Here is a 17,988-nt window from a genome sequence, read left to right as displayed (position 1 = left end):
TTCCAGCACACCTACCTAACCTGCCATCTCTTGGGGGATGCTGTCTCCAACTCACTATAAGAGTGCTGGGATTACACATTTGTAAACCATAGTGAGTTTTCTAACATAGGGTCTGGGGATCAAACCCAGGATGTCACAATTTTACCTACTGAACTATCTTGCTAGCCTTCTTTTGTTTTGTTTCTTGACAGGGTTTCTCTGTGTAACAGTCCTGGCTGTCCTAGAACTTGCTCTGTAGACCAGACAGGCCTTGAACTTGCAGAGATCCGCCTGCCTCTACCTCCTGAGTGCTGGGATTAAAGATGTGCACCACCACTGCCTGGCTATGTACTTTTAGCTGTCTTATTTTCCCAAGTGGCTTGATTCTTAGACCTCTCTTGCTTCCCCTGGTGTCTGTCTATTGAACTGCAGACACTATTGGTAGTTTCAATCAGACATTATAGCCTGTTTTCAAACCATTCTATTGTTTTTGCCCATGCTCTGATGCAGGCAGGTCAAAAGTTAATCTCTTGAGCAGCTCCCCGACAAACTGACACACTTGGGGTATGGCAAGTCTGTCTCTAAGAAGGAGCTGGGGAATGAGTGGTTTCTTTCTGGATGTAGCTTGTTACATTAAGAAAGAGGTGGGCTGGAGAGATGTCTCGCAGTTAAGAGCACTGACTATTCTTCCAGAGAACCCTGATTCAATTCCCAGCACCCACATGGCAGCTCACAACTGTCTGTAACTCTAGTTTCAGGGAACCCGACACCTCACACGGACATACACACCAATGCACATAAAATAAAAATAAATAAGAAAAGAAAGGGATAAATACCTGAGCATGGTCAACAGTACAAAGTTGCTCCCTCTACTGATGGAGCACCCTCATGGTCAGGGGTCAGACTGCTCTGCAGCTACTCTGGAGTTCTCACAAGTCTTGTGATCTATTTGTTGTCTGGTAGTTTGAGTAAGATGTCTCCCATAATTCTCAGGCATTGGAATATTTGGTCCCCCATTGGTGGTTGTTTGGGAAGGATTAGGAAGCGTGGCCTTGGAAGAGGTGTGTCACTGGGGTGGACTCTGGTTTTAAAAGTCTCCCACTGTTCCTATCCTGCTTTTAGATCAAGATGTGAGCTATCAGATGTTCCTGCTGTCATGACTTTGCTCGGTCATCCTGGACTCTAACCCCCTAGAACTACAAGTCACTTCTACTTTACAAGAGTTTTGATGTAGTCATGTCTTAAGCTTTGTTGTACATATGCGACTGAGTTCATTATCACCAGGAAAGTTTTTCCTCAAACTGTGTGCTTAAATATGCCTAAAATAAACGTCCAGGAGTCAGATTCTCAACGTTTGAAATAACACTGGAGTTGTGCTGAACCAAATTTCCTTCTTGCCTCCCATGAATCCACATTCTGCTGGTTTTGGTTGTAGGCAGAGACCCCTCCGACACACTGACTGACTATGACTACGTGGTGTTTTTGGATAAATGTGGGTGACTTTGGGGCTTTGAACTAAAAGTGACTAAATGCTCTAAGAATTTAATGGGCCAAGTTAGTAGGAGCCTGGAAGACAGTGCAGAGAGCTGTGTGGACTTTGGAGGCCCATTCAGAGGTTTTGGAGGGGAACAATATTTGCAATTGGGCTGGAAACTGTTCTTGTGATATTCTGGCAAAGAACATGGTTGCTTTTTGACTTTGTCCTAAGAATTGACCTGAGGCTAAATTGTGAAGTATTAGAAGATTAGTTTCCTTGGAAGATGACAGTCCAATATTCACCCTGTGTCGTGGTTATTAGTAATCACTCTCTCAAGTCTACAATGAGGAAAGAAAGAGGAGCAGGAAGAAATATAAAATGTACAGTTTGACAAGAATAGCATCCAGGAAATTTAAATATTGGAGTTAGCTTTGTGCTGAAAGATATGAGGAGATTAAGAAGGACTGACCACATTGGAGTAAATGGAGGGACACCTTCACAGAGATCTCACCCAACTAAGCTTCCAGCTGCTGAAAGGAAAAGACAGGAGGAATTTTCTGCTCCTAAAAACTGCTGCAAAGCCAGGTGGTAGTGCATGCCTTTAATCCCAGCACTTGGGAGGCAGAGGCAGAGGCAGAGTCTCTGAGTTCAAGGCCAGTCTGGTCTACAAAGCAAGTTCCAGGACAGGTTCCAAAGCTATAGAGAAACCCTGTCCTGACAAACCAAAAACAAAACAAAACAAAAACCAAAAATCAAACAAACAAACAAAACCTGCTGCAAATATGATTCGAGGGGGCCAGGATCTATCCCAAGCAAGCAGCCAAACTTGGCAGTATTGTCCATGTAGTTCTGGCTTTACAGCCATGCAGGGTATATGAGTAATGGGGCTGTGCAATCTTCCTCCACAGTGAAGGAGAGCTGCTGAGAGCAGGTATGTGGCAGGAGAGTCCCTGCACAAAAGGCCTGAGAGGTTATTGCACAAAGCATTGAAGACCCCAAAATACTGGAGATGCCAGAGCCATTAGACATCTCCTAAGAGGAACTGCATATAGGGAGTAGGACCAGCTCAAAAGAGAGAGAGAGAGAGGTATGTTGCAGGCTGATGTGGGAGTGTCATATCAATCTGTTGCTTTCATTGGTTAATTAATAAAGAAACTGCTTTGCTTGATAGGTTAGAACATAGGTGGGTGGAGTAAACAGAACAGAATGCTGGGAGGAAGAGGAAGTGAGGCAGACGCCATGCCTCTGCTCTCCAGGGCAGACGCGATGAAACAAGCTTCCAGGTCAGACATGCTGAATTTTTCCCGGTAAGACTGGTGCTACACAGATTACTAAATATGGGTTAGGCAAGATAAGTCACCACCTTGTGGTGCTATATACATTAATAGAAATGAGCCAAGCAGTGTTTATATGAATAAAGTTTGTGTGTTGTTATTCTGGGGCATAAGCTAGCCAGGCGGCCAGGAGCTGGGTGGCAGGAACGCAGCCCGCAGCTCCTTCAACAGCAGGCAGCAAAGCCAGAAGGGTGGAGTCATCTAGCCCTTTGACATTAGACATGGAGATACAGGATTTGGAGTTCGCTCTACTGTGTTTCCCTGTGGTCCAGCACTTCCTCCCCCTGCCCCATTTCCTCTCTTTTGGAATGGTAATGTGTATTCTGTGCCATTGTAGAGGGAAGTGTATAATGTGTGTTTTGAGTTTATATAGGGTTACAGTTAAGAGACTACCTTGAGTCTCATAAGAGACTTTAGACTTTTAAACAGTGTTGAGTCTGAAAGACTATGTGGCTTTTGAAGTTGGACTGAACATATTTTGCATTATGATATGGCCACAAGACTATGGGCCAGGAAGTAGAATGTGGTGGTTTTAATGAGATTGGTCCTCATAGGTTCATATATTTGACACTTGGTCCCCAGTTAGTGCAACTGTTTGGGAAGGATTATGATGTGTGGCCTTGTTGAAGGAGGTGTTTCACTGCAGGTGGTCCTATGGTTTCAATAGTCCCCTTCAGTGCCAGAGTGTGTTCTTTGCTTCCTGTTTGTGGATCTAGAGGAGTTCTCAGCTGTTGCTCCAGTGCTATGCTCCTTGCCATGATGGTGATGGGCTCTTATCCTCGGAGACTGTATGCCATAAATAAACCCTTCCATCTTTTATTTTATTGGCTTTTCAAGACAAGGTTTCTCTGTATAACACCACTGGCTGTCCTGGAATTCACTCTGTAGACCAGGCTGGCCTTGAACTCAGAGACCACCTGCCCCGCCTCCCAAAAGGCAGGTGCCCTTGCTCTAAACTCTTCTTTTTTTGGGGGGGAGGGGGTTTCGAGACATGGTTTCTCTGTAGCTTTTGTTCCAGAATGCAGCAGTTGACAGCTCCATGTAATGACTCTCAACAGGCACTCATTCACCATCCACACTGAACTCACTCTTCCCTCTCAGTATGTAGCTTGCATTTCTGAGTGAAGACTTCTTTGGACTCCAGTGCAAAGATTTCCCTTCCATACGTACTCTAGCTCACGGCTGTCTCTGCCCAGCTTCGTTACTCATCACTCTGATGTTTTCCTTAGACCTTTTGAATCTTCATTCCACGCACTGTCCCTCTCTGTTTTCATAGCTATGCATTTGCGAGCACTTTAACAGTTACTAATCTGCAGCATTGGGGATTGGATTCAGGATCTCATGCATGGCAGGTAAGTGCTTGTTCCACCACTGAGCTGTTTCACTAACCCTTTTACTAATATTTTCAGTTTCATCTCAAGGAGAGAAGACATAATATACTAATATCTGAATTGGGAAACCACATTTTTTTAACAGTAATCTTTTGGTACAGTAGGGTTGTCAACAGGAAATAATGGCTCAGGGGTAAAGGCACTGTTCCCAAGTCTGACTGTCTACAGGAAATAATGGCTTGGCAGTAAAGACACCTGGTCCCAAGCCTGACAACATGAGCTCAGTCTCCAGGACCCACAGGATGGAAGGAGAACTCCTAGAAGTTATTTTCTGACTTTCAAATACACAACCATACTCACACCCACACACAAATAAATGTAATTTAAAAATTCCTCTGCAAAAGATATATCTTCGTAATTTATGTTACCTCTTCCTCCATGACGTAGGTGAGCAGTTTCCAGTCCCATTCCACTGTCTTGGCATTGGCTGGATGCAACCTGAAAGTCAGGTGACATCAGTCAGAATTCTAGAAAATTTAGTGACAGAAGGGATAGGGTCTGTAAGGTGACAGGCAACTACACATCTTCTTACCCTCAGCAGCTGACCTACCCCAGTACCACACCATGTCAGTCTGGCCAGCTCATAGTCATTGAGCTTATGTACTGGGACAGCATGAAGCTGTTGATTTATTGTGATAACTACAATATTCTATCGTTTGGTTCACTGTGACTGTCTCAAAAAGTGACTAATATCTCATGATAAGCCAATTATAATAGAACTCAGTTTCAGAATTGTGTAATTACGAAAGTTGATTTTTCTAACTTAAAGTACTATAAAAATCTGAAGCTGAAGACTACAGCGTAGATCCCTAAAGCCAAAACCAAGGCAGAGTTGCAAACTGGGTACCAGTAGCCTTTTATGAAACAGTGTCGAATAATATCTTATTCCCAGGTTTCTAGTGAAAACAAGTCATTAAATTCTTTTACCAGCAATTGAAGCCAGTTTTGATTGGGCTTCCTATCATTTGCAATCAACATTATTAAGAAACTTCCCTAGGTCAGCTGAATAATGCTTAGACAGGAGAAGCTGTGCCCTGAGTCTACATTCCCTAGAAGACTTGGTCAACCAGTGGTAATGATTCATACTGTTGGATTTTCATGAGAAGCATGTAGGCCTCCTTGAGGACATCCACAGTCTCAGAGCCACTGAGCAGGATTTTCTGGATGATGTGAGCCACAATTTCTCTGGGTGGGTAATGCTGGGGTGAAACAAAATCCATTAAAAACTGCACAGTCCCCAAAGGAAAGTTTTCTTCAATAGTGTTTGCCACCATTCTTAGTCTTCGATGAGGGATGGGTTCTAATTTCTGACCCTTGCTCTGTAGAGACAAAGAGATAGACAGACATCAGGATGGGTTCTACACTTCCTGAAAGCGAGAGGTTCTGCAACAGGTTGAGAACAGCAAAGGTTTCTATGCATTTCAAATATTGTACTAAAGAGAGACAAGAAAACTCTAAAAATAAATCTTTTAATGATGGATGTAGGGAAGCTAAAAGACAGGAATTCTAAATTCTCCATACAAGATGACTTCATCTATATTAAAATGTAACAGAAAGCTAGATGTGGTGTGGCATGCCTTTAATCCCAGCACTTGGGAGGCAGAGGCACTTGGATCTCTGAGCCCAAGGCCAACCTGGTCCAGGACAGCCAGGACTACAGAGAAACCCTGTCTCAAAAAAACAAACAATAAGAACAACAGAAAAGTAACAGAATGGCAAATACCAAAGCAAGAGATGCCAAGAACAGTCAGAGATGGGTTTTAAGTTCCTAAACTTCCTGCCTCCACCTTCCAAGTGCTAGGATTATGGGGCAGTGACAAAAGTATAGTAGACACTTTAATAGAGATAAGAAGACTTGAGTGGGGCTGGAGAGAGCTCAGCGATTAAGAGCACTGGTTGCTTTTCCAGAGTTTGAGTTCAATTCCCAGCAACCACATGGTGACTCACAATCGTCTATAGTGGGATCTTATGCCCTCTTCTGGCATAAAGTTGTATGTGCAGATAGAGCAGTCATACATAAAAAAGAAAAAAACAGACGTGAGAAGGTTTGTTGGAAGAATGAATACCACGTTCGTCCCACTCCCTTCCTTCCAGTCCTTCTCTTTTCCTCTTGAGAGGGTCTCATCTCATACAGTCTAGGTTGATACTATTTTTGCAGCAGACACTTGAACTCCTGATTTGCCTGCCTACAGCTCCCAAGCACTAGCATTACAGTCATGTATCACCACACATGGTTTTATAAACAACAAAACCAATAACAAATATACATTCTTAAAAAAATATCAATTACTAAACAAAAAAGGAAAATGGTTATGTATAAAAGGCAATTGGGAGCCGGGCGGTGGTGGCGCCAGCACTCGGGAGGCAGAGGCAGGCGGATCTCTGTGAGTTCGAGGCCAGCCTGGTCTAGTTCTAGTTCCAGCTAGTTCCAGGACAGGAACCAAAAAGCTGGAGAAACCCTGTCTCGGAAAAAAAAAAAAAAAAGGCAATTGGGAAGGGAATACATGGAATTATCCATAATAAATATTGTCTGATAGCACTATGGGTGACTTTAAACACATTCATTTTTATTTTTATGAGTGCATGTGTGTCTGGGTGTGGAGTACCCTGGAGCTGAAGTTCAGGAGGCTCTGACCCACCCTATGTGGGTGCTGGGAACTGAACCTTGTTCCTCTGGAAAAGCAGTGAACACTACTAAGCACTGAGCTATTTTCCAGTCCTGCTTTGTTGACTTTTAAAAGTTAACATTTTATTTATTATCTATTTGTGTGTGTGTTTATGAGCACAAGTGTACACGACAGTGCAAATGTGGGGTTAGAGAACAATGTATAGGAGTCAATTCTCTGCTTCTACCACGTGGATTCAGTCTACAGGATACAAGTTGCCAGGCTTGGCGCAAGTGCCTTTATCTACTAAGCCATTTTGCCAGCCTACCTACCTTTTGATTTAGTTTTTGTTGTTGTTGTTTTTGAGGCAGGGTTTCTCTGTGTAACCCTGGTTGTCCTCGAGCTCAGATATCCTCCTGCCTCTGCCTCCAAAGTGCTGGGATTAAAGGTGTGCACCACTACTGAGTACTTTAGACATACCTTAAAGTTGAGGGTTTGGTTTTGGATAACAAAAAGGTTTCATGCTATGAGACTGTCACAACATTTTTGTCCATATATGTCTAATTTAGTTCCCATAGGTCAATGAAGATATATGAGAAATGATATCCACATTAAAGTTTTAAAATTGAATTCTACTCCCAAATACAAGAGGTGACTTCAGGCATGGAAGTGACAAGAGTCTTTTCTCTGTGATATGTATTGTATGGTATCAGGAAGAGAAGAAGAAAGGAAGACAAGAATTTGATGAAGGGCAACGACGAGTCAGACTAACAGATATTTTACACACATCATCTCATTTAGCGGCCCTAGGAGGTGTGTTTTTACCCCTCCTTTACAGATAGGGGAGGCTAAGGCTCACAAGGAAAGTGATGTGCACAGTGCTGGGTTTTAAAGAGTGAGCTGAGATTGGAACACAGCTCTAACTCCACTTTCAAGTGGGGGAAGATAAAAAATTTCATTTCTAGCTAGGTGGTGGTGGCATAAGCCTTTAATCCCAGCACTTGGGGGGCAGAGGCAGGCAGATCTCAGAGAGTTCGAGGCTAACCTAGTCTACAAAGCAAGTTCCAGGACAGCCCGAACTGCTACACAGACACAAATAGACAAACAGACAGACAGACAGACACACACACCATTTCTATTTGGCCCATTCTCTAATGTGTGGACTCTAGTCATAGTAACTTTATCAAGGGCCTATGGGAGGAGACATAATCCCCAAGGGAGTGAGCATACTAACGTACCTCCCGTGTGTCTTTATCTGGTATTAATGTCTGGAAGAAGAGATGATGTACTGGAGGTCGTAAAAAGTATTTCAGTCTATGCAGGCAAGGTTTATTGTATACCCCAACTTGTGGTATTTGTCCTTGTATCTGGGCAGACCCAGGGTTGGCAAACTGTGGCAATGATTTCTCTTTTCTGGCTAAGTTGTCTGTGAAAGGGAGTCCAGGAACTTTTTTTAAGGAAAATTCAGACTGTGGAGACAGTGGACTGGCAGAGCCACTTGGAGAGGACGGAGCTGAGATATCCATAGGAGTGTCACGATTCTGCACATCATCTGGGGAAGACTTTGGCTTGTCTCTTGCTAAGTCCAGTAACCCTTGTGGTGAGTGTGACACATCTCCTGGTAAGTGTGGTGTATCTACAACTGATGGTAGCACACCCTCTGGGGATCGCATCACATCTGGTGACTGTGGCACACCTTCTGGGGACCGCATCACATCTGGTGACTGTGGCACACCTGGGGACTGCATCATATCTACTGATGACTGTGTCACACCTCCTGGTGATTGCATCATACCTCCTGACGACTGTGTTACACCTGATAAATGTGTCACACCTCTTGATGACTGCATCACAACTCCTGGTGACTGCATCACACCTCCTGGTGACTGTGTTACACCTCCTGATGATTGTATTATATCTCTTAGCGACTGCATCACACCTCCTGATGACTGTGTTACACCTGATGACTGTGTCACACCTCCTGGTGACTGCATCACACCTCCTGATGACTGTGTTACACCTGATGACTGTGTCATACCTCCTGGTGACTTCATCACACCTCCTGATGATTGTGTTATACCTCTTAGTGACTGCATCACACCTCCTGATGGCTGTGTTACACCTGATGACCGTATCAAACCTCCTGGTAACTGCATCACATCTCCTGATGACTGTTTCACATATCTTGGTAACTGCCCCACTTTTGGTGACTGTGACACATCTCCCAGCAGTGGTGGCAAATCTTGCAGTGACTGCAGCACAACATGTAGTGACAGTGGCACATCCTGAAGTGACCATGGCATGTCTTGTAGTTGTGTCACACTGTGTGGATATGACAGGTTTTGAGGTCGGCCTGGAACATCTTGAGGTAGGCCCAGAGTGTCTTGGGGTGGGTAAAGTGGGTGTTGAGGATGCCATGATAAATTCTGATGTGTGCTTGGCATACTCTGCTGAGGGCATGGCACTTCTTGAGGTGGATGAGGCAAAGCTTGGAGTTGGCACTGAACAGTTTGTGATGGGCATGACAAGGCTTGTGATGGACATGACAAAGCTTGTGGTGGACCCGACAAGGCTTGTGGTGGACATGAGGAAGCTCGTGTTGGACAGGGTGAAGCTCTTAGTGGGCATGCTAAGGCTTGCAGTGGGCATAGCAAGCCTTGTGGTTGGCAAGGCACATCCTGTTGTGGGCATGGCAAAGAGGCCCTCTGATTGCTGCTGCTGCTACTGTTATTGCTTGTTGAGGAGAAGGAGCTAACATCTGAAGAGAGCGGTAGGCTTGTCAAGAAGCTGAGGTCACCTTTGTACGTGATCGAACTACAGTTTGGCTCTGGTGGATAAACAGAGTCCTGGCTAATAGATGTAGGGGGTCGAGAACCTTCAAATATGTTTTCTTCCAACAAATCCAGATCTACAGGATCATTGTGGACGATTCTCTGTGTCGCAGGCTGAGAGTCTCTGTCTCTATGGGCTTCTGTTACCTCTTTGCCTGAAAGACTGACACCTGTCTGAAGACAGGGTGGCTCCTTCTGAGAGGAAGCTACAGGTTCCAAAGTCAAATCAAAAGTGGCAATAGGTCTATTTTCTTCCTCACTTCTTGTCAGATCAATCACACAAAGTCCATTACGGTCTTTTGCCCTTGTTCTGGTCTCTCTAGTTAGGTCAATGAAGTCCTGTTAAAGATGGGAGGAGAGAAGAGTGAAAGAAGGGCACATTAACTTTATTTGAGAAGACTGAGGTTTTAGCTTTTAACGATGAACATCACTTTACTTTTTCATCTCATTGGTATTTCTATATATACCTGCAGTGCTAGTGATTGAACCTAGGGCCTGGTGCATGCTGGGTAAATTATTTCCCTCTGAGCTATATCTCAAGCTTTCTATGCATCTTCTATAACATAAATATTAGTTTTATTTTCTTTAGTTAACATTTTGCTAATGTGTTGTGGAATATTATTTTCACTAGGCAAAGGTGTGTTACATTTGTTTATGCTACAGAATATTACTTTAACTGTAATATTCACAAACAGAAAGCAACCTTTACTTGAAGAACAAATTTCCAGGATATCTGCAAAAGAAGTTAAGCAAGATGGTAAGTTAATATGAGGACTTTGGTACTAAGACACATTGAGTGTTTGTTACAGGATTCAGGAGTTCCCAAAGATACCTAGTTTCATCAGAGAAGGCTCTCAAGGATGGACATATAAATAGGAACAAATTTATTGGGAAAAAATTGCAAAAGTACACTCCTAAAAGGGAGAGAAAAGTAGGCAACTTAGCTGGATAATTGCATTTTTAAGGGTTAGAGAAAAAAACTTTCATTTATCCTATGCATTTGTAAATGTAATTTTTTCTGGAAACTGGGAGGACATTTTGAGAATCACAGGAGAGGTTTGACTAAACACAAAATGTTTAGAGTCACGGGCAACATCTATATGTAAGTACAGCTATAATTAAATGCTAAAGAAGTTGACGGGGATTTTGGGTCTCTAAATCTCCTATAGAGCACAGCTAACTACCCTTGCAGAACACACTATGTTGTACAGTCTGTATCTGGATGAAGACATAACCATCTGATTGAATTTACGTGTAGTGGGGCTGGAGATATAGTTCAGCAGTTAAGAGCATTGACTACTCTTCCAGAGGACTGGGTTAGACTCCCAGCATCCATAGAATGGTTTACAAGCATCTGCTGTTCTAGTTCCAGGGGACTGGATCTCTGGTCTCCATAGACATAAGACACATAGCTGATACACAGACACAGGCAAAACACCCACACATAAAATAAAATTAAAAATATTTACATTCCATTATCTGTCTCCCTGATTACTCATGTCATTTTTCTATGATTTCTTAAATTTTCACAATGATACTGCAGGATGGTATTACCATCTCCATTATATACATTCAAAAATTAGTTTTGAGGGACCAGGTTACTTACCTAAGGATTCTACAGCTAAGTAGTAGGGGCAGATATTCAAATTCAACTTTCTGTCTTTTCTGTTGAATACCTAGGGATGCATTAACTTTTTCCAATATGTAATCAGATTTACTTTTTTTGTTTTTAAATGAGCTATCTATTCTTATTTTGTATGCATTGGTGTTTTGCCTGCATGTCTGTCTGTATGAGAGTGTCAAATCCCCTAGAACTGGAGTTACAGACAGTTGTAAGCTGTCATGTGAGTGCTGGGAATTGAACTTGGGTCCTTTGGAAGAGCAGCCATGCTCTTAACCACTAAACCACCTCTCCAGCTCCCTGTCTTTGCTTTTCTGAGACAGGATCTCACTTTGTAGCTCTGGCTGGCCTGGAACTCACCGTGTAGACCAGACTGGTCATGAACTGACAGATATCACCTTGTTTTAGTCTCCTGAGTGCGAGGATTAAAGGCATGCACCACCACACCTCACCCGTGATGTGATCAGCATTAAAAAGGATTGTTTTTAAAACAGTAAGGGGTAGGTATAAAAGCAATGGTCTGAGTTTTAACTAATGGAAAACCACTAATCTTTATTCCCATTCCTCAGCAGGTCGATCAAATTATAAGTTGATGTCAGCCAGAGGAACTGTCACCACCTATTGTGCTTGAGCCTGGAATAACAGTGTTGGTCTCCAGGAGTCTTCTCACCTGGTTGGGTACCATCACTATTAGTATATTATGGTCTGGCAATGTAAACTATAGCCACTATAGTCAGCATACAATTTCTCTCACTTTTAAATGTTATTATTGTTTAGTTAGCATACAAAGTGTTTCACGATGATACTTTTATGCAAGAGTTTGTCTTCTTGGTGGTCATGAACAGCTTTCTTCATCTTCCCCACTCCTTGTTGGTGTTGTAGAGAGGCCACTCATTTGTTCCCAGCTGCTCAGCCCCGAAATAATCACACAGAAATCATATTATTTGCCATACTGTTTGGCCAATAGCTTAAAAGCATATTTTTGGCTAACTCATACCTTAAATTAACCCATCTCCATTAATCTGTGTATTGCTAACAGGTTGTGGCTTTCTGAGTAAAGTTCTGGTGTCTGTCCCTGGTGGGGCTACATGGCTTCTCCTGACTCCGCTCTCTTTCTCCAAGCATTCAGCCTAGCTTTCCCCGCCTAGTTCTGCCATAGGCTCAAAGCAGTTCTTTATTAATCAGTGGGATTCACAGCATACAGAGGGGAATCCCACATCATGTTGGTACCCTTCTTTCCCTTTGCTTTCATGCTGTTTCTCTTAATAGAGGTGAAGATCACATCTGTCAACAGATTCAAAGACATGGAGTTCTGAGAGGGTCAAGTACAAATCTGCTATGTGCGTAGTCCTAGAATAGGAATTGTTTGGCAAAATCAAAACCCTCAGTTTCTAGGAAAGAACCATATGGTATTGGCGCCTTTGATGATACCCAGCAGAAAGCTGTACAGACCTGAGCTCCAAAGGTTTGAATTTAACTCACCCCCACACAGCCAACTGCAAAAATGCAACTCAGAAGGTTGGGTGTATAGTTTAGGATTAGAGTACTTGCTTAGCTCACAAAGACCCTGCACTCAATCCCAGCAACAGACAAATACAGACACATACATACACATCACAAATCACTTCCATTTCAGGATTAAAGTCAAATGCATTAGCAAGATTCATAAAGGTTCTTTATCATAAGTCTGTCTACTCCTTATTGCATGATGTATCCCCAAACGTGCTAAATTTCTCAATTATCTTTAATGTTTGCTTCTGCTCTTTTACTTGCAGTGACTATGGTAATTATTAATTGCCTCTCTCTTTTGAATTTCTCATTTTTCTAGTTATACATCTTTTAATTATATTTTTAGTGGCTGATCTGGAGATTATAGTCTGGAAATTTAGTATGTTGTATTATGCTTAAAATTATTTATGTGTGAGAGTGTTCTATATGCATGTGTATCCTGATGCCTTCTGATCGCCCAGGATTGTGGTTATAGATGGTTGTGAGCTGCCAGGTGGGACTGGGAATTGAATCCAGATCTTTTGGAAAAGTAGGCAGTGCTCTTAACCACAGAGCCATCTCTCCAGCGTCTCCCTTCTCCACACAGGGTTTCTCTGTGTAACTTTGGAGCCTATCCTGGAACTTGCTCTGTAGAACAGGCTGTTCTCAGCACTCAGAGATCCACCTGCATCTGTCTCCCTAGTGTTGGGATTAAATGCATGCACACTACAACCACCTGGCTCCAGCTTCTGTTTCTTAAAGTATTAGTTTTTAAGCCTATATTTGGAATTTCTGATGCTTTTTATTTTTTTGTGAAAATACTCTTTCCACTTGATGTCACTGTTTTCAGCCTAAATATCTTGCCATACAGAGAGTCTAGTGAAAAGTTCAATTTGTATTAGCTCTTATTCTTGAAGGTAATTCTGTAGACACAGAATTCTTTACTGAAGAGTTTTTTTCTTCCATTATTTGAACATATCAATCTGAGTCTTTTGGCCTCCACAATTATGTTAGCTGTTAACTGCATAGCTGTTTTCTATGTGCAACATCTAATTTTTTTCTCTGTAAATAAGAAAAGAGTTTTCTTTGTTTATTCTTCTATGTGTCTTATTTTTTGGGTCTTATATTAATTCTCCCCCAATCAAATCTGATAAATTTCATCAATTGTTTTTCAAAAACATTCCTCTCATCTATCCCTGCTCCTTTAAGACTCCATTACACACACTTTGGTATCCAAATAACTATGCAGTTACTGAGCTTTATTTACTCTTCCTGCCCATTCTGTTTTTTTTTTTAATAATTTATTTTTGTTTCATTTGCATTGGCGTTTTGCCTGCATGTATGTCTGTGTGAGGGTGTCAGATCTTGAAGTAACAAACAGTTGTGAGCTGCCATGTGGGTGCTGGGAATTGAATCACGGTCCTCTGGAAGAGCAGTCAGTGCTCTTAACCACTGAGCCATCTCTCCAGCTCCCATTCTGTTTTTGAACTTGGTGATGTCTGTTGATTTGTCTTGAACTTCCCTGTTTGATTCATCACTGTTTTCCAATTTTCGATGAGTTCATTTAGTATATTTACAAAAACAGTCATTCAGTTATGGCAGATCTTCATCTCTTCCTCTCTCCTCCAAATCCAATCCCCCATTGTTGCAGCAACTTGCTTCAGCTTCTCACCCACCATGCCCCCATCTCCAGTGGATTACACACACTTCCCCTCCTAACTTCTGCCCCACCTTGCTTTATCCCAGTCCTCAACTCCAACAGGCAATCCCTGGGAACCTGTAGACATCTTCAGCCAGAGAAGCAGCCCCAACTCCAACAGGTATCAGAAGATATCAGAAGACCAAAAGAAGCCGGGCAGTGGTGGCGCACGCCTTTAATCCCAGCACTCGGGAGGCAGAGGCAGGCGGATCTCTGTGAGTTCGAGGTAAGCCTGGTCTAGAAGAGCAAGTTCCGGGACAGGCACCAAAGCTACAGAGAAACCCTGTCTCGAAAAACCAAAAAAAAAAAAAAGATTAAAAGATCACCCCATGCTCATGGATCAGCAGGATGAATATAGTAAAAATGGGCATCCTGTCAAAAGCAATCTACAGATTCAATGCAATTCCCATCAAAATTCCAACACAATTTTTTACAGACCTTTAAAGGACAATTCTCAACTTCATATGGAAAAACGAAAACCCAGGATAACTGAAACAATTCTGAACAATAAAAGAACCGCTGGAGGTAACACCATGCCTCATTTCAAGTTGTACTACAGAGCTATGGTAATAAAAACCACATGGCATTAACACAAAAACAGATACATGTTGAACGATGTAACTGAACTGAAGAGCCAGACATAAATTCACATACCTATGGACGTCTGATTTTTGATGAAAAAAACCAGAAAAACATACTGGAAAAAAAGACAGCCTCTTCAACACATGGTGCTGGTCTAACCAGACAATTGCATGTAGAAGAATGAAAATCGATCCATTCACACATCACCTTGCACAAAACTCAACTCCGAATGTATCAAATATCCCAATATAAAAACGGATACACTGAACCTGATAGAAGAGAAAGAATATTCAAGGGAATAGCCTTGAACTCATTGACACAGAAGACCTAAGATCAACAATTAGTAATTGGGACCTCATGAAACTGAAGAGCATCTGCACAGCAAAAGACACCATCATTCAGACAAAGTGGCAGTACATAGAATGGGAAAAGATTTTTACCAACTACACATCCAAGAGAGGGCTAATATACATAATACATAAAAGCTCAAAAAACTAGATCAAGGAAACAATCCAACCAAAAATTGGGGTAGCATATATTCCATTGCAAAGAACTTGTCCTACAGACATTCCATTGTAGCCTTCAATAGCAAAATAGATCAGTTGTATCCTTTTTTTTATGTCAGAATAACATGTAGCTGGTAAATTACCAGGATCCATACTATATACAAGGACTAACAATATCAATAAAATGGCCTATAATATGAATGAGGTAGAGATGTTCAATTTAAATGCTCAAAATTATCATGAGATTTTAAAAAGTTACTACAATCTCAGAATTGGGGAAATATCCCAGTTTGTATCCTGTCTGCCCTAGGTTTGATCCCTCGCACCCCATATACGAAGTACAGTCATACATGCCTGTAGTCTCAATACCCAGGAGGTGGAAGAGGGGGAATCAGAAGTCAAGGTAATCCTCAGCTACACAGCAAATTCGGGGCTAGCCTGAGCTACAGGAGACCCTGTCTCAGAAGAAAAAAAAAGTTTGTACAACCCCATTAGAAAATAATTAGATACTTAAAAGTATTTGTGACACATAGAGGGAAACTTTCTTGTAGTAATGCACACACAAAACTGTAGCTCTCCAGACAGTGGAAATGGGCAAGTCATTGCTCACAATCCTACATTTCTTACCTCTACTGTAAAATTATGTTTCTAATCCAAAGTGGTGAAAATTCATTTTCCTAAAGATGACTGTGGACCTTAAGAACAGCAACAAGGCTTCCTTTTGTGGTAAAGTAAATGATTTATGAGAAATGAAGGCTGTACATTCCAAGGTATTGTATGGATGAATTTTATCATATGGAATCATACCATAATAAAGGTACTATTAAAAGATGCATTAGAATAAAGATATATTTACAAGCTAGATAATACAAAAACACAAATTAAGTTCCTCTCCTACTATGCTGGTTAGTTTTATATCAACTTGTTTCAAGTTAGAGTGATCTGAGAGAAAGGAACCTCAGATGAGAAAATGCCTCCATAAGATGTGGCTGTAAGGAAGACTGCAAGGCATTTTCTTAATTCGTGATTTTTGGAGGAAGGCCCATTCCATTGTAGGTGGGGCCACTCCTGGGCAGGTGGTCTTGGGCTTTGAAAGCAGGGTGATCAAGCCAAAGGAGGGAGCAAGGCAGTTTGCATCCCTCCTCCACGCCTGTCTCTGCATCAGCTCCTGCCTCCAGGTTCCTGCCCCTCTTGTGTTCCTGTCCTGTCTTTCTGACGATGAACAGTGATGTGGAAGTGTAAGCTAAATAAATCCTTTCTTCCCCAGACTGCTTTTGGTCATGGTGTTTCATCACAGCTATGGACCCCTAACTCAGACAACCTACGTTTGGGTGTAGGAAATCCCTTCAACTTCCCAAAGGCAACCTAGAATGAATGAGCACTCCAAAAGTGATTATGGGCTTCTGCAGCAGCTGACCTTGATTTAGGACACAGATTAGGTAGAACAGAGAATGACCCCTGGAGTAAGCGAAGCAACAGTATCTGGAGCACGGTAAGGGTACTCTAGATTTCTGTGGAGGGTTCTAGAAAGGCAGAGACCACAATATTTTCATTCACCACTTCTGGGGCAAGGACAAAGATAAAGGATCTGGAGGAAAAACAAAGGTGCAAGTGCCCCGCCCTCGGGCTTTGTACGTGATTCGTTTTTGCAAAGCGAAATAAACTGTCCTTCTCCACAATTCAAAAATCGGGCCCCTGGCTAGGGAACTAGGCCCCAGAGCGCAGCCGCCCCCGTGCCAAGGGCGGCGCTTCCCTCGCTCGCTCGCAGCCGGGGCTCCTGTTACCTCGCTGCACACATCTGTGCTCCATCACAAGCCAAACAATTACGCGCTCCCGCGCGCCCGCCTCGAGGTCTAGCGGCGGCTGCGGCCTGGCCAGGACCCCCACCTCCTTCTCCTGCTGCCAAAGCTCTGGGGCCACCCGGGGCCGCGGGCCACCGCCGGCCACCGCACGGCAGCGCGCACTGGTGCCCACTCTGTCGCCCATGTGCTCGGCCCGCTCGGGCGGCGCAGCCCTGTAGGGCTCCGCGCCGGCCAGCCCGAGGCCTGCCGTGCCGGCGGCGCCGCAGCGCTCCTCGAGGCCAGAGGCCGCCAAAGGCGGGAAGACGCGGCGGCAGGGAACCAGGGTCGCAACCCCGAGGCCCTGAGGAGGCGACGCTCGGGTCCCGTGGGGCGTGGCGAGCCTCAGCGGGCTCACTCACCACAGTTCGGCGGGGCAGCGCGCCGGGGGTCCGGGACAGGGCCCGACGCAACCTCCGCGCTCTGCCCGAGCGGGTCCCGGACGAGCTCTCGGAGCCGCTGTCGTCGGAGATCACGATGAAGTCCTCCATAGCTACGGGCCTGGCTGAGCCACGCGCAAGCGGCCAGCGACCCCGGCGACGGCGACTTCGGTTTCAGCAGCTGAGGCGACTGCGGTGACCGCGTCGCCGACACTGGGGTTAGTACCCCGCCGGCCCCGCCCCCTCCATTGCCCCG

At 43.6% G+C, this 17,988-nt stretch overlaps 1 protein-coding gene across 3 annotated transcripts in view; it reads right to left on the bottom strand.

Annotated features, from left to right (window-relative positions):
• The window catches only part of Simc1 (SUMO interacting motifs containing 1), a 33,610-nt gene extending 15,654 nt beyond the window's left edge, over positions 1-17,956 (bottom strand). For 2 of the 3 annotated variants that reach the window (XM_050143817.1, XM_050143818.1), the window contains exons 1-4: positions 17,715-17,956; positions 8,026-9,957; positions 5,268-5,500; positions 4,550-4,619 (exon numbers count right to left, since the gene is read on the bottom strand). In XM_050143817.1, the coding sequence (XP_049999774.1) occupies positions 4,550-4,619; positions 5,268-5,500; positions 8,026-9,957; positions 17,715-17,843 (2,364 nt within the window). In that variant the 5' untranslated portion in view covers positions 17,844-17,956. Of the gene's footprint in view, positions 1-4,549; positions 4,620-5,267; positions 5,501-8,025; positions 9,958-17,714 lie in introns of those variants that run through there. The other variant, XM_050143819.1, reaches the window with a different exon arrangement.
• Positions 17,957-17,988: the final 32 nt, after the last annotated feature.

This window comes from Alexandromys fortis, unplaced genomic scaffold (genome assembly GCF_014885135.2).
Source record: "Alexandromys fortis isolate MF-2015 unplaced genomic scaffold, M_Fortis_MF-2015_v1.1 scaffold_1, whole genome shotgun sequence".
Classification (NCBI taxonomy): Eukaryota; Metazoa; Chordata; class Mammalia; order Rodentia; family Cricetidae; genus Alexandromys; species Alexandromys fortis.
The sequence above is the reverse complement of the archived record's forward strand: the minus strand, read 5'-3'. Positions and strand labels throughout refer to the sequence as shown.